This window comes from Acanthaster planci, linkage group LG04 (assembly GCF_054643075.1).
Source record: "Acanthaster planci isolate LZ-2023a linkage group LG04, COTS_SCS, whole genome shotgun sequence".
Lineage (NCBI taxonomy): Eukaryota > Metazoa > Echinodermata > Asteroidea > Valvatida > Acanthasteridae > Acanthaster > Acanthaster planci.
In genome coordinates this window covers 8662471-8689496 of record NC_141780.1, presented here as the reverse complement: position 1 = coordinate 8689496, position 27026 = coordinate 8662471, and the positions used below count along the sequence as shown (strand labels likewise).

The window sequence follows — 27026 nt, the reverse complement described above, 5'->3', positions numbered from 1 at the left end:
GGCCGTGTGGTCCCTCAGTAATTTGACTCTAGTTAGACCCCCCCAAAAAAATGCTTCCCATTTCCTGACCAACCCTAGTTAGAAAAAAAAGCATAAATAAAACATTGTTTTGTTAAATCCTGTTGTCCTTTCTGTCTTCACAAAATACCTCTCAACAACTTTTTTCACGTCAGAATGCTTGTATGTATATGTTTGCCTCCTTACATTCGCAACTTTTGAAAAGAACCTTGCGTTATTTTCACAAATTTCCTTTGCGTTTCGCTATTGTGGTGGTGGTGAAAACACATACGTGTGCAATGCTACACTGATCCTCCCACACTATGCCTAAGAAGGCATGGTGGAATTGTGGCTACAAGTCCATGCATCCAAGCCAAAATAGCATTGTTACACTATACCATACACGCCCGCAGCTTTATAGTTGCACGTTGTAAAAAGTTGATTCACAGAACTTGATCTCTAGTCTCTTTATGTATTTTCTGTTTTCATGATTTTGATATGAGATGTATTGATTGCACTTGAAGGGAGCATGTTTCCACAAACTTTCCTGCCATAACATGAGGTTTGTTGTCCCTCCCTCTGGATGTATCACACACACCACACGATATACGCACATTGTTTGCCAGTTTCCCTTCATGATTAGCTGACCAGGATTGTGCATAGTGATGTGAATTGTCTCTTATTCTTAAGAATTGTTGACTGTAGATATTTCTACATTGATTCAATTGTTATCACTTTGTGGCACTCAGGACAAACAATTGAGCCCCCCCAAAAAATCCTGACCTACCGACAGTGTTTTTGAGAGGCATGTAATCAGAAGCGGAACAGTTTTTTTGGCCATATGCTACAGTTCATGGCATTGTCACATGTGAATGATCAAGTAAAACTATTTAAAGGCCTTGGCTAATTCTTAAATTTGTTACATTTTCAGATAAGGGTACTTTTAAGCTTGGATTTGTTGAAACTCCATGTGAATATGATCATTGGTTACAAGTAAAAGCACTTTGACTACATAACCCTGACAAGTCTTCTATTCTGCAACGGATGAAAGATTGATGACTGTTAGGGATGTGGAAAGAATTTGAAGAGTTTGATGGCTGATCCAATTAACTCATTTGCGTGATCCTACTACCTATGTTATTCTGTGTTTATTTCAGTCAATATTTAATTTTTATTTGTATTTTGCATTGCATAAAAGCTGCCAAGCTTAGTTTAACTTGTTTTGAATTGGTATGGTATTTATTGTGTCAGGTGGAAATGCTTGAGAAGCGGTATGGTGGGCGCATCAGAGCACATCATGCTGCCAAAGTGATTCAAGAAGCCTTCCGACAGCACAATATGAAAAGGGAATTCCAACGACTACGTCGTACCCCTTCAGAGTCACGCATCTCACGTTACCTAGACAGCCACTCCAAGCAGTGGGGAATGAGTGGAAGCCGTGCGAGGGTGATGGTCATTGGTAGTTCAGGCCCTACCTCCCCTGTCTCTACAAAATCTCCACTGAAAGATATACAGGAACTTGGTGCTGTGGAGCAACTACGTGAGAAGGAGACTGTTGGTACAGAGAAGAAGAAACACAAAGTCCATCATAATAACAGCAACAATGTCACACCTAAGCGGGGAGTACTTGTCTCGTCTGGTCAGGACTCAAAAGTGAACGCTGATGGTGATGCCTCATCTACAGAGAAAAGCCGCATGAGTTCACAGACTGTTGTGGTGACATTGACTATGCATAGGCAGTCGGATGAGAGTGATACCCACACAAGTACAGATTCTACACCACATGGCTCTCGGGATGACTTGAGTGCAAGGGGGGACAACAGAAATTGCAGCCCTACTGAAATTACCACAACTGAGAAGACCATTAAGATGGTAATACAGAACACAGAGTTGAGAGATGGTGGTGGTCGGGCATTCTCCTGTAAGCTTGGCAGCCCTGGCTTGATTGCTTGTGCCAAGAGACTTCCATTTGATGACGTAGACCCAAAGCCTGAATTCACTGATTCAGTGAAGAATGAACAAACCTTACTGAAAGAGGATTTACATGTAGAATCATTGGACCAAAGCATTTCACAACCAGTGGATACAAAGGAGGAAGTAGCAGTTTCAAGTGAAGAAAAGATTGAAACAGTTGAAAGAGTTGAACTTGAGATGGAGCCAGATGTGTCAGAAACTGCAGTGCCAGCATCAGAGGAGTTGGAGAAAGAATCTACTTTGGAAGAAAGTGTCAAGGAGGACACACATGCCAGTCCATCTACTCTTGCCTCTTCAGTTGAAGTAGAGAGTCCTTTAGTGCCACCAGTTCCTACAGAAAACAGAAAAACTGTTGTGTCCAAGACTGTAGTGAAAGACAGTGAGGGCAGTACCAGTCCTAGCACTAAGAGAGCCAAGAAAAGCTCTCGAAGCAAGAATGGTGATGATATCTCTCCTAAGAAGAAAAACTGGCCATTCTCCCGCAGCAAAAGTGGTGATCGCACTCGCAAGGGTTCTCCCACCAACTCTCCCAAACCACAGCGGCACAGCCCCAGAATGTCAGTGCCAAAGGACTCAACAGAGAGTGTACAGAAGCAATCCTCTGGCATAGAGGAAATACATGGGGGAAGTGTCCATGGGAAACTCGATGTTGAGAGTCCTGTGCAACACCGGAAAGCCAGTTCCTCATCAACAGATAATCAGAATGCATCAACAGAACCCAAACCATCCATGACACAACCCCAAGTGGAGTCCTATGAACGGCCACGCATGCACACTGTGGGATCTGTTGAAGCTCTAGCAAGGAAAAAGAGTGCTCAGGAATTAGAGAAAATGCGGTCCAACTCCCTGAGTGGTGGGGAGCTGTCTGACAGGGCGGACCAGATATCATTAGCCTCCACTGTCACCACCAGTGATTTTGATCACGACTCAGTGCAGGATGTACCAGCTGTGACTGTCGCTACACCAGAGGGATCCTTGACGATGCTAGACAAGATCATCTCAACATCCTCAATAGACACAGACTCGGAGGATGATGAAGTTCATACCTCCCGGCAAAAGCGCGCATCCTTGCCAGTCGTCAGCCTGTCAGGGCACACTGCATCCACACCCCCAACCTCCACATCCAAACAGCTGGTGTCCAGGGTACGAAGTGCTAGTGGTATGGAGTCCCCCATCTGGAAGAGGAAGAGTCAGAGTACCAAAGTTGCAACTCGAAATGGGACACTTGTCAATGGGACCGCTGGGGTACCAGTTAAGACTTTGGCACGATCAGAAACAGGGGACAGTATGAGTAGTGAGGGAAGCAACTCATCTTCTCGATTTACACTCGGGGACGATTCTAGTATTACAGACAGCATAGACAGTCTCTCATTAGAATCTAGTTTCATGGAATCATTAGAGAAGCGGCCCATGGACCCAGTATTGAGTATTCCTATGACAGCTGTCCGGTGGAGAAGATACAAGATTGGCCTCAATCTTTTTAACAAGTAAGTATCTGAAACAACACCCCAGTAGACACCAGTGATTTATCAGTGTCACCACTTCTTACTGAATGGACACGTAGTTTGTGAACGATCGATTGAGCATGTTTCAACCAGTGCAGTGCAAAAAAGTCAGGAAGAGACAGAATCATTGTGAAATTGGAAAATTTGTAACATGTTACACAGTTATTCAGTTGATACTTCAAGGAAATGTAGCTAGGTTATTCATAGTCTGTGCATTGATTGTGCACCATGGTGTTGGACGTGTACATGTAGACAGCCAAGCTTTGGAGATTTATTAGAATTGTGCTACCTTGAGATCAAGTTTCTCTGACTGTTTCCCGCTGTTTTTTACTAATAAGTAGATCAGTATTTACTATACAAATGTAAATAAAGGTATATAAAATATACCTTTAGTTGTCCTTTTAAAAATTTAAAAGGGTTAAGGAGCATTCCATTCAGATGCATAACTGAACAGATAGACTTCGGATTTAATGTTTGAAGCAAAAACTTTTTATCAGCAAACAGGCCATGCAAATCATTGTTAAAAGCCTGAGCATGTTCATGTGTACATGTAAGAAAAAATGTACATGAACTCTGCATAGCATTTCTGCATTAGTATTATGATTGACTCATAAAATACAAGATGCAAACAATTGCATCCCGTCACTAGCCAGTGCAATGATAAGTCAAGATCTATATTACACTGTACTTTGCACCCCTCACATGTACTAGTACCTCTCCTTCAGTTACTGGTATCTTCTAGGTTTGCAGACCAGTAAATAAGCTGCCATAGACTACAGTGAGCAATACTTCTACCGGTATTTCAGACAATCAGGAAAATATAAGTGTTCTCGGTTGTTCAAGACACATGTCAAATTGAAGCTTATTTCCTTACCTTTAATATTCCTTCAATATCAGTGGCTCAACCAATGACTTCTGAAGATATTTTCATCCAGAAATGATCACCCGTAAACATTGTCGTGAAGACCACTTTGTAAATTGATGCCTACACCCCATTGCAATTTTGGAGGGGCTCCGTTTTGTCTGATAACTTTGGAAATACAAGCTGGCAGTCCTGCTGGTACTGTTGCTTTCATCCTTACATACAAATCATGATTTCCACGCAAGCAATTTGTGGCCTATTTACTGGCCTGCAGTTCTAGGAGTTAAATGGCTACTGTCTGGTCTGTGGTTAAAGAATGAAATGTACTTGGGCAAGATACATGTGAAATTCACACTAAACATACGTGTAGATGCAGCAATCAAGCAGGCAGAACTGCAGTTTTCAGGACTGTGTTTGTCTTGGCTTATTCGTTATTCTGTTTGACATTTTTAAAAAGTGATTCCAAAAAGTTCATTGTTGACACCCTTGTGTTAATGGTAGTTCTCATATCAGTTGTAATATCAATCACAGTTTCTATTTCTATTCCAGTGTCAGCATTTATTTGTTTTGTTGCGCATGTAAATTCACAGTTACACTTCTTCTTTCCAAAAGGAAACCAGAGAAAGGGATCAAGTTTCTAGTGGATAATAAATTTGTGGAGAACTCGCCCAATGAAGTCGCCAAGTTCCTTCTGAACCGGACGGGGTTGAGTAAGGCTAAGATTGGAGAATATCTTGGTAATCTCCAGAAGGATTTCAACATGCTTGTCCTAGAGTAAGTCAAACTTTTGTTGAGATGTAGCATGGTTTAGGGTAAGGGGGTTGGTTAGATTTCTGCTTCTGTTTCTGGATGAGATTTCACTGGTCTTTTCCAAAACAATATATTTTTTCTATTTTTTGTGTTACCTGTGTGTTGTTTAGTTTAATTGTACTCTACATGTGTATAGAGTGTGGCATATAAACTTCTGAATAAAAAAATTCAAAATCTGTTTACAAATGTTGGCCATCTTATTAACCACTTGCTGCCGGGGTTTCCAAAGCCTTGTAACAAAAGACCTTACTCAGAAGAAAAGACCAAGCTGCTGGGAATTGCCAACATTTTTCAGTTGTCATTAGCAGAGGAAATCCGTCATTGTTTTGAAAGATTATACCCCTGTTTGCGGCATTTAGCGTGAGCAGATTACCACCGGGGACAAAAGCGCAAAAGTGATGAGCGGTACAATACCACTGCACGCTAATCTGGCCCCTGTTGAAAAGACACCAGCTGCGCACTGGGCCATTTTCGGGAACAAAAGAAAATTATGTAACAGCACACAATCTGGGCTCTTTGTACAAGGCAGCAGGGCCTTGCTGAAATACCCGGGAATCAGTAGATGTTTCTGTCAGATTAGAGTAGCCACCAGACAGTCATTCGTGCGGGTGTAAATGTCCTGCAAAAGAAGTTATGATTTTTTGAAAAATTTTGGAAACAGAAAATCTTGAAAATCCCCCGGGGATACATCATGCAACTTCAAATTAAACCCAGCAGCAAGTGGTTAACACATCATCATAAAACTGCTTATTTGTGAGAAGAAAAAAAATTGCTTATGGTCTAGAGAAAGCAAAACTATAAATATCGATCATTTCCAATCATAGAAGAAATACAGAAACCATTTTTCTTCATTATCAAACTGCCACACCGACATCCAGAGGCTTTTTCTGAAATGGCATCACAGCAACTCAAGCAACTTTTATGTTTTCATTCAAGCTTTACTATTACATGTTATGTTCTCCAAAAGTATTTATCACTTTAAAATGTAAAGCAGTACAGACAGGAACTATCTTTTGAAGACTGGGCCACTCCCACGTACAATTTTTCCTACTGTTTCTGGCATTGAAGCAATTCCTAACAAATATTTGCATTGACCTATGCGGCATGGTTGTGGTTTCCTGTACACCTAATTCACATCACTTGGGCACAGTACACTCATCCTGACTGCTGACGTCAATGAGGCTTGGTCAGAGAATTGGTCCAATCATTTCAGGGTTATTTTTTGCTAGATTTCTCATGGTGGCATCAGTGTCATGCTTCAACACATAACAAACATGAATTGGTTTTGAAAGGTTTTTAGGCATGGACTCAAACCAGGAAGTAACAAGTAAAAATATGGCAAAAAGTAACCTTTTGATTTGATGTCTATTCACTACAACTGCAAATGAAAAAACGATGCTAAATAATCATTCAAGCAAGCAGAATGTTAAATACCACAGTTCCTTGGTTATCTGATGCCAAAGTGACTTAGAGGGAGACTGCATAAGGGGTTGGATTTCAGTGAAAAGTTCATTTACAATTTTTGTGGAATAAGCCAAAAAATTGACTTTAAGTTTATTTTTTTACTTTTTCTGAGTTGTATACGATTTCCCTGTCATGTATGGAGAGTGTTGTAATGAAGCCACTGAGTCTTGCATCAAACTAACTGATCACTGATGGTAGAGTTCCCCCATTAATCAGAAGGTGGGCTGGAAAAGCCAGTGGATCAGTACTAATCCATACAGCAGGAACTAACCAATAGAATGGTGGAAGTGCATTTGAATATTCAAGAACATAGTCAAACCTCATCTCACAATTATACTGACCCTTAGATCAAGGCTGGTGACCTCATCATCTGTTTTTTAACCCGTCAAACCTCTGACCAATCATTACTTTACATGTTTAATGATAGTAAAGGTTGCGGACTTTACATTTTATGTGAATGTCAAACTGTTCAGCAATTTAAAAGTGCAAAAATTGTTGTCAATCATTATTGCTTTCCACTTGCAAAGTGTAATCTACATGTAAAAACAAGGCAAAAGATGCCTTCAAATGTGACCATGGCACCCAATTTTCTCATGGTTTGACAGGTCAGAGATTAGTAGTAGAATTACCAGTAGGTAAATCCTGTGGATCTGTCATTAAAAAGTTAATTGATAAATCTGTTGTTCCTCTATGACAGTCATCCTCCTGTTCCTCAAGTATTTATTAAAATGAGCAGATCCTCAAAATAAGCATGTTTGAGGTATGTTAATTGTGGTTCCTTGCGCAGAACTCAAGGGTAATAAAACTATCCTGAACAAGGTTAAGTTTATCACACTTCCATCCTTCCTCTCTATAACACTGATTACAATCCCAAATAGAATGCATTTTTTTATGAGAATAATCATCATGGTCAGCAGTAAATACATACTTTTCACAGTGCCATTCTTGAATAATTGTCTGGATGAGCTTTGAAGCTATTCATGGTGAAGGTGGCAAGTTCAAAGGTTTGCTGTAGCACCAAGCCAAAAAATGCATGGTGCTGCAGCAGATCTTTTACTTAGGTTTGTCCAGAAATGGTTTGATAGGTTGGCTATAAGGATTATGTGAAATATTATGCAAGAAATCAATGGAATTTTGAAACCAACATGCTCTTATCTGTGATCGATATTGATAGCAGTTACCAGTTCGTATTTGCATTTATTTTTTATCTTGAAGCTAAGACCCCTGTGTAATATGTAAAACTATTGATTAAGATACTCCCCTGTGTTATCACCAATTGACATTTAGAGCCTGTCTTCAAATCATCGAGGATTTTTAATCATGGCTTTTGTGTTTCACCAGGTGTTTTGTAGATGAGATGAACTTCCGTGATATGTGCATAGATGAGGCATTACGCAAATTCCAAACAGCATTCAGGCTACCAGGAGAAGCTCAGAAGATAGAGAGGCTCATGGAGGTATAACTAACACTTAACTGTTCCCCCCAACCCCTGCCAGATGCACATCAGGAATGTGATGCAACTCCTCTTGAAATAATCTCATTTGAGCTTTTTCCACTCATGGAACAAAATATGGCACTGTGAGAAACCTAATGTTCAGGCGTGCAACTTTTCCTTGGATCAGCTGATTCCTTGTTATTCACCTCACACTCATGCCAATGAAAACTGAAAAACGTGGTACAAAATCTCGGAAAGATGAGAATTTTCTCAGTTTTTGTCAAAGTCCAAGTTGCATGCCTGAATATCGAATGAGTCATGTAGGGTACTATAGGCCAGACACTGTACAAATATCAGATACCGGTGCATGATGAAATGTCCAGATTTGAGTGGCTTTCTTTGCACCCAGAGCATAAGCATTATTCCCTCCAGTGGTTATTCAAGTTAGCTTGCATGATTTCCTTTATGGTAGCAGGGTTTTAGGAGTAACTGAATGCTGTAGAAGCAAACATGTAGATTTGGATCTCCATGTTCAGTGAAGATAGCAAAATTGACTGAGGATTTCAGAGATATAAGTATTAAATTGTTCAAGAAAGAAACCCACCTTGCCTACATGTCACAAAGAGGTTTGAAGTCTTTTAAACTGAATCATTAGTGATATACATATGTACATGCATTTCAGCAATGTTTTGCCAGAAGGAAATGGCCAACCCAACTTTTCTTGAGACCAAAAAATCATTCGAACGTGACCAAAATCTGCAAAACCATGAACTTCGTGATTCGTTATGATCTCACGTATGTTCGGTCCCTATAGACTGTGTATGCATTTTTCGTGCATGCGCAAGAGTGACAAAATGGTCGTCAGCCTGAAAAATTATTGTAGCAGACGATGCATATCGGAGGTGACCCAGGTGAGGGATTTGTCCTGTTACAGTATTTCCCTTGAAGACCTTGTGTGTGAATAAATTGCCAAGAGTCTATCAAATGGTGATATGTAATAACTTCTGGTAAGAAAGATCACTGGAAAATAATCAAAGAAATTGGAAAATGTGAATTTTACGACAAAGTGTAATTATGAAAAATTAACCTTTTTTTACCAAGCTTTGTGTCTAATTTTCACAATTTTGCCAAGTTTACCTTAAAATAACTTTGATGCCACATGAAAGACTCTTATGCACACAAAAGGTTATTAATTCTAGGAAGAAAACCATTTTTTTAAATTCACGCCGTTTTTCATTGTTTTTTTTTTTTTTCCGTGTTTTTCACCTTACTTTGTACCCAATTTTCACACTTCCCCTCAGATCTTCAATAATACTGTCTGGAAGACTGATCAATTGTTGGCATATATCAGCTCATTTTTTTTCAAGATCTAGAGCCATTTGTCTGAAATGCGATTCGTTTTTGTTGCTGGTTCGAATTTCCACATTGAGTTTTGCAGCGGTCAAAAATGACATGTCTGGATTTTGGGCATGGTGCACACGTATGTACACACCCCTGGATACGAGTGCGTTTGGGTACGATTTGGCCTACTGCATTGCACGAATGCATACAGTCACGTCAAATTACCCGACTAAAAGGCACAACAAAAACTTTCCGTTCTCATTCATACAGTTTCCTTCTTGTACATGTATGGTACTTTCTCATTAGAGCTTTCATTATATTCCTCAGCATTTACAAGTAGAGAAATGTCAGGGAAAACCCGGCAAAACTAAAATAAATCTCCTCTAAAATGTTTGCTTCACTTCCAACTTCTGACTCTGTTACTTTGGAGGTACGTGACAAAGACGGGCAAAAATTGGGCAGAAAATAAATGTTTATAGTTTGCAAGTTAGCAAAAGGAACTTTGAGTGTGTTAAATTCTAATCAGTAGGGAAATGAGGGTCAAACAACTGTATCTGAGCTTGATGTTGATCGATTATATTTGGGTCCACCTGCCAAAGTCAAGAGCCGTTTTACTGGCTTCTGGCGCATGCGCAGCAAGTAAGTGAGGGCATGAACATACATGTACGTGATCTAATCAGTAAGAAACTACTTTGATTACTTGATCACAACCTAGGCATTTGCACAGCGTTACTGTATCTGCAATGGTGATGTGACCAGGTCCTTCCAGAAACCAGATACCATCTTCATTCTAGCATTTGCTATCATCATGCTGAACACTGACCTACATAGTCCCAATGTGAAGCCAGAGAGACGCATGAAATTGCAAGACTTTGTGAAAAACCTCAGTGGTAAGTAAAATGATTGATTAAATACCAAGTTTCTCTTGAGCAAAGTCTTGTAATTTTTTTCGCCAGAAAGGTATGGAAAAGGTACCCAAATTACCAGATTGCCTTGTGGTGCCTCATCTCCCAACCATGCTCAAGCCTAGTTGTGATACCACAGTGTCTGCCCTTTCAGGTTGTGGCAGTTTCAACGTCTTGAAAGCTTTCTGCCATTTTCTCCGATATTGAGGAAGTAGCTCGTCAAATTATCTACACAGTATTTTTTTGTGGAACATTTTTGTGGGAGTTTCAAATCCACAAAAGTCCCATTTTCTTGGGAAGATGAGACCTACCATAAATGGACTGAAACATTCCATGGAGAATCTTTAAGTGTCACCACATGTACATGTATATGGTTGCAGGTGAACTTTTTCACTTCCATCTATAAACTGTTTTTTTAAAAGATGTTTACACATTTTCATCTAATCCAGTTATTACAAAAATGAGGTGAAGCCAAATATTTCAGATGTTTGTGTGCTGGTCATGGTTGTAGGCATTGATGATGGCTGTGATATTGACCCAGAACTCCTTCATGGCATCTACAATCGCATCCAGCACCATCCATTTCAGCCAGGAATGGACCACACCAGTGTTGTCTTCAAGATTGAACAGAGCATCAGCGGCAATAGACCGGTATGTTCTGAAAAACAGACTTGCCACCTTGTGGTAAAGTTGCTTTATTCAACTCATACCACTCATGCAACATGTATCATTCTGGTTTTCACTGACCTCAAGCCTTTGATTTTTATGACTTTAACAGATGTAAAAACCATAAGTGTTACTTGATGACATCTCCTAAATGTAAAAGTTTTTTTATAAAATGAAAATAGGTAATACTCGGTGAAAGCAGCATGTCAGTGATGTTTAATTGCGGGTATTATGTACTGATAAAACTTTATACTTTAACCCTAACAGTCCTCAATCCTTCACCTGTTGGAGGACTGAGGACCCTAACAGTCCTCAATCCTTCACCTGTTGGAGGACTGAGGACTGTTAGAGTTAAAGGGAAGCAACATTTCACCAGTGTTATCTAGTTAGCCATGCATTTCTGACCAAACTGTTAGTCTAATCTACAAAGGAATGTTTTCATCAACTTAATTGATGTTTACAAATACAAAGTATTAGAACAGACTGTTTTGGTTTTTCTCTCTAGATTTTAGCTGAGCCTCATCGTCGTTTAGTCCATAAGTGCAGCTTGTCTGAAGTCTATGATCCCACCAAGAAGGACAAGAAACATCTTAGACATGTGTTTCTCTTCAATGATATGCTCATGGTACATGGCAACATAGTTACATTGATGTTATCATCAAGTCCAAATGCTGTTTGTACAAGGAGTGCATGCACTTTTGCATATGTCTTAAACAGGAAACGAATTTGTTTTTCATCTATTAAAGGTACAATCTATCATTTTCAGCTGTCAAAAAAGCACTGACAAAGTTATTGTTGAAAAGCATAGTTCAAAGATACTGTCAATAATCCTCTTTGGTCAGCTGTCATTTTGTAAGAAATAATGAAACAAGGCCAACAATGCATCTGAAGATGTTCTGAAGATTGCTACTAGCAGATCATGTTTAATTCTGCAAGGCCTGTGCAAGCAATGACGTGATGTACATGCATATGCAGTTATTATAACTTGTTGATTCAATGTATGACAGTCTGTAACTACAATCCACTGAAAGAGAAGAGTTCAGCATGCTGACTTCATGGGCAACTCAAAACATGATTTGCCAACTCTTGATTTGAAATCAAGATCCTGGAATTTTTCAGAATATACAGTATTCACTGAGCTGAAACTTATCAGGTTAATTGTTAGGCATCCGTTACATTTTGAGCACTTTTGTTGCCTCAGACAAGCATAATGCACAGATGACAAATAATGGACTGTACCTTGGAAAGGTGAATGTGGAATTTAGCTATTGGGCATTAGTTTAGGAAATGAAATATATAAAGCCCCACATTTAAATGTCAACAAACAATGAGGTGGACCGTAACTTGAAAAATACAGATTTGGTATAGTTGTTTTGATGTTTATGCAAGATAAATGTACAGCTTTGCTGGAAATCAAGATTTCAAGATAACTTTTTCTGCAGACTGTTCTAAAACTTCCAACAAGATATATCTGTTGATAATCAGCTGTTCTTCCCCAAAGGTCACTAAACTATACAAGAAGAAGACAGGGAGTATATATGGCTTCAAGAAGGCCTTTCCACTACATGCTGCTTGTGTGCTGGATTTTTCATCACAATGTAAGTATCTTCATTGATGTAGGCCTGTTCTCAAAGGCTCTTAAAGCCTTTCAGAAGATTTGGTTAGGATCAGAACAACCAACCCTCTTGAGGTTCAGCACAGGAGAAATGCGGTGGTTCGCTCATTATGTGGTAGTCTTATCCAAGTTGCAGTTGGGCTTACAACAGTCGGTCATTAAAATTAATCTGTTCCGTGAACTGTTTAGTCTTATTGTGTGTGAATATAGCAAGTGCCCTTCAGTGCTGTTAGATACATTAACAGTTCACCAAACAGTAATAATAATATAATGGCAAGTTCCTTTGTTGTAACTTCATGCAGAGAATATAGTAAATATAGAAATAGCTCTCACAGTATTTTGAATTTGTAAACAACAAATTCCCAAACATGCGGTACAGCCTGATTTGAATCCATAAACAGATTGCAATGCCAGGCACACAACTCAATGAGTTTTAAATGACACATTCTTGATGTTTGAAGTGTATTTAAATGACCTTGTCAATCAGTAATGGAAAGCTGAAATGCCTCTTGTTTGCTGATCCAAACAGGCTTTTAATCTTGATTGCTTGGACCATCTGCTCAGCTTGGTTAATGCATTTGTTCGTGGAGATAAAACAGCTTTGAAATCTGGGTCTCCTTAAGAACAAAAAGCCCTCACATATATGATTTTCATCAACATAGTACTTCGGTCCCAAGGATTTGCATTTGAATGTCTATAGATTGCTTTTGAATGAGATTTTCTTTATTTTGTTAACCTGAAATGAACACACTTTTTTCAGTATACAATGACTGCATGCCTGGAACATTTCCTAAAGAGGGACATTTTGTGACATTTTGAAAATTCTTTTTTCCCTGAACTGTATGACTGAATTTTAAATCTGTCATCTTTTCACAAGGCTAAATAAATATACTGATCATCGTCATCATTTCAGCTCTGGCCTCTGGCCACTATGGTCGCTTGATCTTCGCTTCTTTCAATTATTCTCCAAACAACAAAGACTCCATCTTGTCTGAACAACGTGATTTCCAATTGTCTTGCACTGTTTTTAGTATCTGCATTAAAAGTTATCAATGATAGTGTTCGTAATCTTTCCCTCTTGGTCAGATTACCTTCATCTCTAAATCCACAGTGACACAATCTCAGAGAGCAGATAATGAATTATATGTCCTTCTGTATAGATTATCACCACGGAATCCGCCTAGTAGCATCTATGAACAACCGTACACTCATCACCTTCTGCGCCAACTCCCAGGAAGACAAGATGAAGTTTGTGGCTGACCTGAGAGAGGCAGTCCAAGAAGTCAATGAGATGGAAGACATTAGAATTGGAGGTCAGTATACCTACTCATGAATATTTAACATCATGAATATGCAAACTCCCTAAATTGTGCCTACCTAATGAACCTTTTTTTTTTCAAGCATATATCCAGACAATGCTGCTCACTCTGAAATTGGTAAATTTGTTCTTTTAAGTGGGATTGTTCTATGTGCTTCATTCATCTGTGGCATCTGGAGAGTTTTGTAATATCCTTTGGCAGTTGCATCCCTTGGGCATTGTCAGGAAAGTTTTCTTGATCCTCTTGTGTGTCTGTTTTTTAATGTACGTTGAGGATCTGCATTTAAATAGGCATGGCAACACCAGTTACATGAATGAGCGAGCAAAGAATAACTTCCATTTCTGGGGGGCAAGTTGTACTCTTGCATGGCACTGAGTCTTTGATTGTTGGGATAAAAACAACACAGAGTTTGAAATGTTCACCCATCAAAAACTGCCATTCCACCATCCTGGCATGTTGAGTTCCAAAACAGTGACGCAGTGCTATGGAGTCCATCACAAGTCCACACGTGATTGGATGAGCTGTGACAAAGTGATACCTATGCCATTGTTTATTTAATGACTTGTGATATGACACGTATCTGGATGGCTGATGGTCTTGACTACAGTACTGCATTGAAAAGACTTACTAATGCAATAACTCTCTTACTGCCTCACTGTACATGTACATGTCTATACAAATCCCGTCTGTAGTCTAATGCTTTCAATTACACTATCAACCTTTACCCTTGAATTTATAAATGGCCAATTCTTTCTTGTCCAACTTGGTGGTTATTAAATGGTTGTCATGTACATATTATTGTGATTAAAAAATTGCACAAACATACTGCACTTGAAAGGCTGGAAACCAGACTTCTATCAATGATTTCCAAGTATGTAAAGTATAAGTGACTACATCATTGTGGAAAAGAAACCATGAGTTAGGCAAAACAAGAGGAGCCCAATTTGTGAGCATGTAAAATGTTCGGAATGAAACATAACTTGAAATGAAAACATTGCATCCTGTAAACCACAAATGCCAATTCAACTTGGTTTTTTTTTCTTGATAGTGCATGGTAATGTCCCAGTGCTTCTGCCATTGTCTCAGCTAAGTTACTTCCTGGAACAAGTGTCCAGACCATTGTATATATATCTCCCCCCTAGATATAACCAGTATGATTGAAGATAACACTGTGATGATCAGGATATCCAAAGTCTTGAGCAGTAGACCGCTCATGTCATCTCTGGAAATAAAGTGTTGTGTGTTTAGAAGCTCAAACTTGTATTGAGTTACTACGTGGGCTACACATTCATAGACCAGTAGTACTGGAAGGAATCCGGTTGGGCAGTAATGTCAGAGGGGTTTTTGATCATGAAGACAGGCAAAGCACACCTCTAGTCATTGTCAAGTGTGACTTACATGTATCTTACTTACATGTAGTAACCAACATTGATTCCCTGATTCATGATATTACAGCCTTTTTCTTTCTGTTGTTTTGAATATCCCTCAGTGTAATGTCTTGGATTTTGATTTATGACAGAATGTCCCCATTGATTGCATGCAATGACATGCCCATGTCAAGACCTCAGTCAGTCACCCTATTTTGGATGAGTGAATTATGTTTGCATTTTGTTTCTTGCCTCCTTCCTACCATGCCTCCTTTAGTTTACCCCCCAAGGGAAATGTGTCCCTGGGAAGGTATGTATCCTTGGTGTTGGACACCAAATCTCAACCGATTGCTTCCCACTGTTGTATTGTTTTGAAGTCTGCTTGGAGTCTATTGAATGTATGTACATGCACTAATTGGTGTATTAATGCATGCCCACTTAAGGCTTGAAATGTTCTAATATTTTTGAATTGGCTCACATCAGTGTTAGCAGTGGCATATGGGAAAATAAGGCAGTATCCAATTGTTAGCTGTTTGGTCTGGCTCTGCCACGTAACAATTTCAATGGTTTGCGATCAGATTATTAAAGATGACATGCTTGTCCTGTGCAAGAAATTCTTTTATTGTAACCAGTCTCTCATAACACCTCTTGTTATTCTCTTTGCAGCTCTTAATTTGGGTCGTGTTTACAAGAAACAAAGGAGCGTGTTTTGCTCTCCAACATGTAATGAAATTTGGCCCCAAATTTAAATTGCAGCTATTTCAAAAACACCTTTTGTTTCAGTTGAGCACAATTTCATAGCCGGTACTGCTTGCTGGTGCCAAATAGCTATTCTTTTTAGTTTTGCTAATACCTACTGGTGAGGTCAAGCTGTTGATGTCACAACTTGACATTGTGACACTTCAGCCTTTCCATTTTGACAGTTTGGTATACATGTAGTTGCGATACCATTATAAGAAAAAGTGCAAATCAAGTTATCCTGATTCAGCAAATGACACTAATCTTCCCTCTGCCCATCTCAAGTTTCAGTGTTCCTTAAATTACATAAGTTTAAACAATTTTAGACCATTGTTTAATTTATTGAATTCTGTGCATGTAACTTCAAAGATATTGGAAGCCTGTTGCATGTAAGGTGTGAATCATGCTCTGTCCACTTCCCTTTTATAGGTGATCCTTTCCTGTTGATCACATCATCATTTTGATTCACTGTTTAGTCTGTCTTTAGCTATTGGTTTCTTTTAGCAAATACTTCAACATTCTGTTTAAAGCTCAAGGCAGCTGTCCGCTCAATGTAGCTACACTGAGTTGCAATTGTCACCAAGATTGAATTAACTGAGAAGTCCACAGATACTTGCTGATGGAGTAGACTTTTTGTTTGTACTTCATTTGGGAAACACCCCTGCTACTTTTTGCCTGTGAGCTTAAATGTTATGCCTTATTGAATGCAGGCAATGCTAACAACTCAAATTTGTGACCGGATCCCACAGAATGTGTCTTAAGGGCATATCTTTGATAATTCCGTTTTAGGTTGTTTGAGAAAGAGCAAATTGCATTCTTTGTTTTGATCTACTGTATTACCCATTTAGGCATCCTAATGAAATGGACAATACAAGTATGGATGAAATTTTGTGGAGGGTTTCCCTCTGATTTACACGGAGTAAGACTCTTAAAAGCTTTTCACTCAAACATTGGTCTGGCAACTTGTCACTCATTATGTTAGGTTTGGTCACATTTGAGAAGAAATGGTTTGGCCTGCCTGACAGCTGATTTTCTCAAACTCTCTCTAACCGCATGATATCAATCAGAGTTCCATGTTCAAAACAAACCTGCAACCTATGGATGTGAGCATCCCCGTTACAACTAGACCTTTGCACTACATAGTCCATACATTCAAATAAACATCACTAAATCTAGTAATTACATGTACAAACAGCAATTTTTGCTTTTTTCGTTGTTCAGCGCCTCTGCTCCTTTCAAATTGTATCTTCCGATCACCTTATCACACTACCAGTTTTGTCGGATAACCCACTGAGCATTTCTTTCAAAAAGTCTAATTTCAGTGCTTCTGTGGAACAACAATGGTGTGAGAATTGTCATGAAGATTGTTTAAGGCAAATATTTGACAAAACGATGGCTGTGGAAAGATGTAGACTACATGTATGTATTGTCTTCTTGCCCTATACGATGCTGTGATTCCCTGTTTTTAAGTATTTTTGCGAAGCACTGTAAACACTGTAGACAAATGCATGAATGGTTGATGGTGTTGTATGGTCCACTTTCATGTACAAGAGCTAATGATGGTGTACTTCATTGAAAGACGTTGGTAATCATGCATATACATGTACATATGTGGTGGGGAAGTGCACAGATGTGTTAAGTTGTTATGTGAGAGGAACTCACCTTTGATTTGGCACTCAGCAGAAAGGATACATAAATATAGTTTACCCAGCAATGTTACCTTTGAGAGTTGAAGGAATCCATTGCTTTATTCTGGTTGGATAGCTGACCATAGACTTGATAGAGCATAGATAGAGCCTTAAGGGCTTTCCTTGAAGTTTATGTCGTCCACACCGGTACCCCCACCCCTGCCCACCCTGCCTCAGCAAGTAAAATGATTCCCAGTGATGTGCTGATATTGTGGCAATGTCATTTTATGTGTACAGTTACATATTACAAGAGTATCTTATGTATCCATGCCTCTTTTCTTTTTCCTTCTTGTTTTCTATTGTTTGAACAGCATTTTGCCTGTCATTGTAAATTTGGTTATTCTGTGCAGTACAATCACTCTATCATATTTAAAACAAATCATCTTTGCTTTTAAAAAAGCTGTAAAAACAGTTGACAAAAAACTGTCAAAAAAGCATCATTATAGAAAAGCAGAAATAGCATTTTTTTTCAGTTTCTTCTTGTTAAGCTCAAAGAAAAACAAAAGCAAAAATTTTTGACAAGAATATGAAAAGGCTGTGTATTAATTATGTTTGACTGCATTTGTAGAAGTGTGAGGAACATAGATATTTTGCTTGAGTCCCACTCTCCTTAAAAATTTGAAATGAAAACTTCTTGAAAAGTACACGCATCCCTTAATTAATATAAGTGCTTGTGGACTGTAATGCAATGAAATCTCAGAGTCATAGTGTGGGAATGAAAAACAAAATACTCAGCATCACCGAGTTGCTGTGAGTCTGGAAATAATAACCCTCCCCCCATCCTATACACACTTCATGATAGTAGCGAGTTTCCACTTTCTAGTGCCAAGAGGGAAAGTTTTTTAACTAGTACCAGTTTCTTTCTGTCTTGCTTTCAGCTGAGCTGGAGAGGCAAAAGATTGTACGGAAGAGCCAGGCAAGCACGGCTGACTCTGGACTAGGTCTGGATACAGAGAGCTTTGCAAGCACACAGAACCTGAGTGGTAGCATGGACTCCTTAGCACCACAGACTAGTGACAGTAGCACGTTGAAGAGGACAGCACTGTCCAACTCACTGATGGATCTTAAGGAAGCATCAGGTGGGTAGATAACAGCCTAGATAACTGGGATATTGTCAGTGGTAATGCTGATGGGTGGATTTTGAATATCAGTGATCTCAGATTTAAAAAAAAAAGTCTTAAAAGGCCTGCATACATCATAGTGATGAAAGGTTCTAGCCAGCCTTCATAACTAGAAGTACCCAGGAGCTGTCCAGGGTATCTAGCTAGCTATTAATCTGCATAACCATAAAAATCGTTTACTGTTCTGGAACCGTGTAATATATGTGGACTTTTGTGTCTTTCAACAGCCAAGAAGAATCACAGAAACAGCGCCAGTTCTCTAGACAGTGGAGTGGTATGTACTGCACAGCATCCTTTTGTCCACTCATGAGAATGGATGACAAACAAACTACACATAGTTTGTCAAATTAATTTCATAAAACGTTTAGATTAAAACCTTTTGTTTGCACAGTGACAAGTTTTTTATTACAATCATGGTCATAACATCAAAATGCAACTTAAGGCAGAAGAGAGAAATATTAGTTTAGTCAGAGTCTACCCAGAAATACACAAATGCATCATCATTATAGAAACCTGTCCAAATTTTCTTGTATTACCTGAACATCAGGCCTTGACATTAATGGTTGTTCAGTTGCCCAGGACAAGTAATTTGTTCTTTTGGATGAACAAAATAATTCAGGACAAATTGCCTGATGAACAGGTACTTTTGCCTTGAAAAGGGCAGTTTTTCATAGCCAAGAATAGTAGTCGGCAAATTGACCTTTGACTGTTATTCTTCTTCGCATGCTAAATAAATGCTTTGAGTATGATTTCATCTCAAACTAACTCATACACTGTGTGCGCAGCCACCATGAATCTACAGGGCAGGCATTTTATGTGGAAATGTACGTACTTGGCCAATCTAATCCCCATGGTGTCAAGCAGTGCGTTCCTATGGCTGTTACTATTGGAAGTTTTGCTAGAAACAAAAGGCCTTTTCACAGGAGACAAATCTGGGGGTTGACGCAGGGTTAAAAATGTTCAACCCTGCATCAACCTGTGATTGACTTCAATCCAGGTTGAACTCAACTGTGCTCTGGATCAGGGTTGAGAATTTTCAACCTGGGTTGAAAATTTTTCGTGTTCATTTCTGGGTTAAACTCACCCCGATAAGCTCAATTCATATGAAACAAGTGTGAAACAATCAAAATTGTCAACCCAGGGCTGTCATGGATTTTCCCGGGGTTGAGTTCAACCCGGGTTGAGAGGCTGTAGTATGAAAAGGCCTAAAGTAGCCACTGGGGACGGGGTTGGTGTGACACGTTTTACATTTAGCAGGGCACCTTTTCACAGAGGGAAAATTGGTACAAAAATGAATTACATGTACATATATAAAATACCGTTGTGTTGGGGTACCAAATCCCATTGGTTTACACAACTTAATGCACATGCAGGCATTTATACAGGGCCCAGTTTCAGGGCTTTGCTTATTGGTGTAGGACAGTAACTATTGGGTTAAAATTGTCTAGGCTCGTAAAATCACACATTGGACAAGCTAGCTTTGAGTGCCACTTGTCCCATGGACAAGCGCTGACAAAAGTAATGTTGAGGTCTGTTCAAAATGTGAAGCTCCAAATCTGATAAATGGCCCTGTTATCTTCAACTTTAGGTCAGATTTGTTTCTTTGTCATTTCAGTTGGCTCACATGCTAAGATAACATTTAGTGAATGTTTGGAAGAATTAAAATCAGTAAGCAATAGGGTAGGTTCAAATATGAATGGCATCAGTAACATTTGACAGAAATACCTTGCCCTATAAAATACACTTTCTGTTTATCTTACATGTATTTTTGGTGTAACGTTTATTTCAGAAAAGAATTCAAGTTCCAGTGCACCACAGACATTGTTTATGAATATCGCAACCCATGTCTCCTGAATACAAATGGGCGTGAGCCCATTTTGACTAGAAAATAGAAAATTAATTAAGATATATTTCCCGTGAGAAGTTTGAGCAATTTGGATTGATGTATGCACATTGTGTCTGCTTTCTTCCTTTCTGCACTCTCTTAACACACCATTTAGTGGGCCATCACGCGCATTGTAGCTGTGTGAGTGTCTTCATTCCTGTCTTGATTGATTGATTGAATGCATGTCCTGTGCATTGTGTGGAATGTAGAATGGAGTCTATGTAATAACAAATAGTCCAAAACCATTCCCTCATAGGGAGACAGGGACAGAGTAGGCAGCTTTATTTGCATGATACACACTTCCCCCTTCTCCAGTAGATACATATCTTAAAGGTTTGCTAATTCCAAATAATCCATCTTGCACAGAGTGCTAAGGAGAAGTGGAAATTATGCACTGGCACATGTGCTTGGACAACCTTTCTTGACATATTCCGTGACCCCACGGCTATGTCAAGATTTCTGTCTTTAATACACGGTGAAAAGGTGACTGAAATTCTCTCAGTTCTATTGCTGGCTACTAGATTGTTGAATCTTTGCTTCATTCAACCCCTACCTCACCTCTTCTTGAAATTTTAAGGAACACTTGATGTCCTGAAATTGATTAGCATACTGCTTTCTGGTGTGTGGTAGTCCACCAGTGTTCTGTCAAGGGATTATTCCTCTGTGGTGTGAGAAATGTTATTCCCTACTTTACTTGCACATGCCTAATAGTTTACACAGGTGTGGTACAGATTCTCACAGGATTTCTATGTGAGAATGCACACAATGATTGAAAGTCTGTGTATTGGGTGCTAGATAAACAGTGTCAGCAACAGAATCATTGTCCTGATGAAGCCATTTTTCTTTATCCCCCACACGAAGGCTACCTCTGAATAAAATCTGTTGGGTATAGTGTCTGTACTGAGAGGTGTAAGATAGTTAGATACCAAGAAATGGGTTAGATAGGAAATCCTTTTCCAAGGGGGATGGTTTCTTGAGAGAAATATGCCCAGAAACCACCGGTAGCTTGTTTGCAAATCTTGCATGTAGTATTGAGGGTAATAGATTGTGTACTTGTGGTTATGTAGCTCTTTTGTGTCTTCAGTGAGATCTTTGTCTTTGATGGTTATGTGTTTTGTATAACGAACAGTTTTCTTGACCCCTCATGCAGAATACTGAAGTGTGCATCAAGAATGCTGGTAGAATGCATGGTAGAATTCCTGTGGTTTGTGTTTAATTGAAAACATGCCTATTTGGCAGATCAGTTTAATATTTATTCATTGTAATTTTTGGCCTCTTTGTCACAGACCTTGGATATCAACGCCACAATGCCCCTCCCACGAAAAAACCGCACCCCCACCAAACCTGTTAGCTCACTCTTCAGCACACGACGCAACAAGGTCGAGGTGGACCTCAGCGCAGCAGTCAACAGCGACTCCTCGGACTCGTGATGTGGTCTACTCAACACAGGTCTAGCAACTTTGCATGCCTTGGGCATGTGCAGTGCCTAATTATGAATGCATTCTTTGTATTCCCTGTGACAACATTGTAACACTGCACCAATCTATTATCTCTTCACTGAGCAAAAACATGGCACTTGATAGTAATTATCACTGCAGACTTCAATCAATACCTATCTCACACCCAAAGTACTATACCTGTGACAAGTGTGGTGCCCTACCCTAGCAATCCTGGTCTACACACATCCATGTACATGTTGTGTTTTGGACATTTTTCCTTTGTTTTTTCTTTCCTACATTGCACATTATGCCACAGAGTGTAACTAAGGAAGTGTGTTGTCATCAAAGTATTCTGGAGTTGAAATGGATTGTTTAAATAACATCATTTATATCGGTGTTGGTTTGTGTGACTATCTCTTACATCATACAGAGACTATGGTGAGGTGTTATAAAACAAGTATGGATATAGTGAACCAACCTCAGGAGGGAAGCTAGTCTTACTGTGCCACACAGCAGTCAGTGTTTACTACAGAGCTATATTAAATAACTCTCAAATGAAGAAGTGTTGACTCCTTCTGGGTGCAGACAGTTTAAATTCATGGGGATATTTGTAGAACATAATGAAATGAGATGGAACAAATTCAGAATGATGTACTCTAAATACAGTGCGCTAGTACGTTTGCAAATAACAAATGGTGCCTTTTCTATCATTTAATTCGGTATCTGCACCACCAAGCACTACTACAAACTCATTTACTGATTGTATGTTCAGGTTTTGGGGGAGTCGGCTTTGTAGACACATTGTTTTACAATACAGGCACAGACATGCAAATAGGTGTACAAAGCCATACAGAATTTTCCCATAGATTTCTACACAAACATGGATGTGACAAGCAGGCTTCACTTTGCACAGTGATTCCGCACACTAGTAATTCTACATGGTGCTATGGTGTTTGAAAACTAGTAGACAGATGCCGTGTGAGTTGGCTGGCTGGAATACATTGAGTTGCACATTAATCTACTATGCAAACAAAGCGCTTCATCCTCAGTTACCGCAGATTTTCTGGCTCCAGTGAATATGTTATATGTGCCCAGTGACAATTCAAAAATCCTTTTCTTTTTCATTGGCTCACCAATCATGATGCTTGATAACTGTAATAAGCCAGGGTATTGTCTGTGTCTTTGGCTTTGCATGTATAGTTTAAAGTAGATTGACCATTGTAATCTGACATATAGCAAACACTCTGACGTTGCTTTTCCGTTGACTTGCTGACATTTTCTGAAGCTTCCACCCTGTTGATCATTTGTGTGGTAGATAAAGCAGCAGTAAATTTCCTTGTTTAGCACATTGTCAATGCACAACTCGGGGAAATGACGCACTGTTTTGCTGTTGCATCACTTTTATTAATGAACCACTAATTTTTTTTTTTAACAACTCAGAAAATCATCTAGGTTTATTGTATTTGAGACATAAATATTCAGAACATATATATTTTAGGTGGGAGATAAATCAAACACTACAAACGAATTTGAATTAATACAACTTACGAAGAATAAGAAGTTGTTTGTTGTGTATCATATTGTGTATAGCATTTGAGAGATAAGTTATGTTTAGTTTATATGCATTTCTGTATCATTTGGCTTTATAATATGGCTCATGACAAGGTTTGATGGTGGAGTTTATTGAATGAATTTACAGATTTTCTGCAGAAATTGTGTAGTATATACGTTGTAAAGGTCATAAAATGATCCTGAGTTTCTTTTTAAATTCATTTTTATGTAATTATGTGAAGGCATGTGTGAAGGCTCACCTACATAGCAATCAGTTGTATTGACAACTGTGCTCAATTGCATAGAAAGCTCCACCTGTTCAAATCTGTACACAAAAGTTTTGGTACTCGAGTAAAGCTTTTAAGTTATGGCAAAATGATGTCACTTTCATTACCAAGGGAAATGATTCTGATAAACTGTTTTTAGAAAACATTTCTGCTATGCAGCCATAAAAAGTGAACATATGATACAGTTTTGCTTCTTTATCCATTTACATTTACAAAATTTGTGCAATTTATGAATTAAAATTGAGCTTTCAACAATCTGAAAACGAAACAGTAAACCAAAATATAAATGAAAGGATTAAACATGTACATGAAAAGAGATTGATTTGTTGGTTTGAATCGGTGTCAATAATGGCTTAGTGCTTTAGTTTAGATGAGTGTTTTTTCAACAGTTGTTCCATTGGTTTTAATGGTGCTCTTATTATAGCAATAATACGAAGGAAGTGCTACTGTGAGCGTTCTCTGCTATCAACAAATGGGTTGTATTGGTGGTAGTAAATTTTGGTTGATAAATTATAGCAACATAAGCTGGTGTTCATTTGTGCTTTGAAGTTATGGCAGCAGCTTTTTATGAGAACACAATTGTGGCTTCTGACCACACACACCTAGTCACAACAGAGTGTAGTCTTGAAGTCCACAAGCCCTGAATCAGTTTTGTGAACACTTGGCCCTTTAAAGTGTCATGGTACTCCTTTAATTTCCAATGGTCGTGTTACAACTTGTTCTGATGTTATTAGTCAGATTGAAGCTGTTTTGAATCCACTGTTCTATTCTGGATTTCACGGGTTCGTGTTTCACAATGTTTAATTCTATATTGCAACTGAAATGCAAAATCACAAGCAAACCTGACTCCTCTATGCACTGAACCATTTGCAACTGGGCCAGCATAAATTGCATATCAGAGCTTAAAGAATGAATATTTTATATAGCAAATTTGCCCCGCTGTATTTTGCTTCGTTGTTATATACACGTGTACACACGAATAGAAAAATAAAGTATGTAGTCTCATAGTGTTTAAAAGTTGGTATTTTGAGTATAAAGCCAGCAGTGATGTTCATGTGCATCAGATCAGAGAGAATTGGTAAATTTTTTTATTAGTCAAGTTTGAAATTCGTCATGGCTAACCATGCATTTAAAGTGGAAGAAAATTCGTATATATATGTCTGTGTACCCTGGACCATTTGGACAATTTCTCATCCCAGTGATAAGTTACTAGAGAACTCTTAAGGACCACATGGTTTACTTCATCATGTTGGTGTAACAGGTTGCTCATTTGAATTTGGTTGCATTGCAGATACTGTAATACCTGCATTTGATGTTATCCTGTGGTCACTGGTGGCTCATGTAATAGTCCATGTGTTACATTAGTTATTTTACAATGTATTTAGGACATAGTTAAAATTTTCTAGCTTGCTGAATCTGGTGTAAATGACTGACGTACCTAAGACAGGGGTCCTTTGAGTAGGTTTGAAGGACTTATGGAATATTTTAGTGTTTGTATTATTATGGTACAACTTGTAATCAGTTTATTGTTGTCATACACAGAGCAGTCATTGATGTCTGTGAACTCTGCATTACTCTGGGAAAAGTTGACAGTTGCTGTTGATTTTCCAGAGAAATTCCTATTCAAAGCACAAAAGCAACTTAGGTCAAATAAAACAGAAATTGCTGGCATTAATTTCTCTGTGTCTTGCAAAGCTTTGAGGTGTCCATGGGGGTACTGTTCATGTCTAATGTTCTGGTTGAAGCGTGCTTTGTTTCCAACAAGTCTTCCAGCCAGCAAACTATGGCCATGGGCAGATGTTGGACAAGGAGAAGCAGATGACAAAGAAATATCCCAAAGAAAACTTGCCATCTTGACAGACTCTTTGTCAGGGAATCAAGCTAAACAAAAACTGTGTGTGGATAAAAAAACAGTTAATTTCTATTGGGGCTAAAGGCCTTTTGCAGGTTTAAAAAATTATTGAAGAAAATCATCTGGTCATAATTAAAAATGTTTACATCGAAATGTCTGACTGGAACTTTTATAATGTCTGCAGAATGCAACACAAATAATCTGACTTATTTTTGCCAACCACAAAAGCTGTATATTGTATGGTCTTTAGCTTGTTAACAGGTGTTTCCGTCACAATAGATTTTATTAATTGTAACAATTTATGGTTATAGTTTGTACAAATGATCCTTGAGCTGACTTGCCATGCAGGGATGCTGTGATAACAGGTTAGTCATTTAGTTGTATTTGTTGCTTTCTTTGGTCAGGATAGCGGTCCAGATTGGTAACAATGTGCTGTTCAGAATGGAACAAGTAATTGTTATAAATTGTTGTGGGACATTATGGTCAAGCACATCATGGTGTGGTTTCAGAGTGCACGTTCATGTAATATATAAATTGTTATGTATTTAATACTAGTATGTTATGTCCATTGACCCCATGAGTGGAATAACACTAAGTGAGAGTTGCACGTCTTTCCAGTGTCACTTTTCTTTAAATTTAGTTAGTCAAAAGAGCAAAATAATATTGAAGTAATCTTCTGTGATAGGTATGTGGAAAGACTTGTGTGTTTTTACGTTACTGTGATTTTCCTGGAAAATGGAAAATGAACAGCTTCTTTACAGAGACTATAGAGGTTTTACATTGCTGGTGTTTGCATTGTGTCTCAGAGGCTGATTATATTTTAATTTAGTTACAATGAATGCACAAAGTTTACTGGAGCCTATACCGGTGATACAAAGCTCTTGCCCTCCGAAGACGTGTTCATGCGTAACCTCTATTAACAGGAAAAGAAATAGACTTTGCATTTGGTGACTGACTTTTTGCTTATGTCAGCCAAGCAAACTACTCCCTGACAGCCCAGTTTTGATCTTACACTTTAAATGCTACCAATCTTGAGCGTAACAGCCTTATCATGCACCATAAAGTGGAGAAAAAAAAATCCTGCACCAAAATACATGAACTACCATTTCAACACTGAAAGACACTGCCATTGAGTTTAAAATATCAAGTACCATGAATATCTCGCTGCATCGTCGATCAAAGCTGAAGTATGTGCATAACCACAT

General features: G+C 38.7%; 1 protein-coding gene across 13 annotated transcripts in view; it reads left to right on the top strand.

The window, feature by feature from the left end:
- The window catches only part of LOC110974929 (uncharacterized), a 115236-nt gene extending 88808 nt beyond the window's left edge, over positions 1–26428 (top strand). For 8 of the 13 annotated variants that reach the window (XM_022226898.2, XM_022226894.2, XM_087135982.1 and 5 more), the window contains 13 exons: positions 1249–3458; positions 4951–5112; positions 7954–8068; positions 10104–10278; positions 10805–10944; positions 11465–11584; positions 12461–12557; positions 13735–13887; positions 15927–15983; positions 18565–18765; positions 19035–19081; positions 20808–20833; positions 21979–26428. In XM_022226898.2, the coding sequence (XP_022082590.1) occupies positions 1249–3458; positions 4951–5112; positions 7954–8068; positions 10104–10278; positions 10805–10944; positions 11465–11584; positions 12461–12557; positions 13735–13887; positions 15927–15983; positions 18565–18765; positions 19035–19081; positions 20808–20833; positions 21979–22147 (3672 nt within the window). In that variant the 3' untranslated portion in view covers positions 22148–26428. Of the gene's footprint in view, positions 1–1248; positions 3459–4950; positions 5113–7953; positions 8069–10103; positions 10279–10804; positions 10945–11464; positions 11585–12460; positions 12558–13734; positions 13888–15537; positions 15571–15926; positions 15984–18564; positions 18766–19034; positions 19082–20807; positions 20834–21978 lie in introns of all 13 variants that reach the window. The other 5 variants (XM_022226895.2, XM_022226897.2, XM_022226896.2 and 2 more) reach the window with 5 other exon arrangements.
- Positions 26429–27026: the final 598 nt, after the last annotated feature.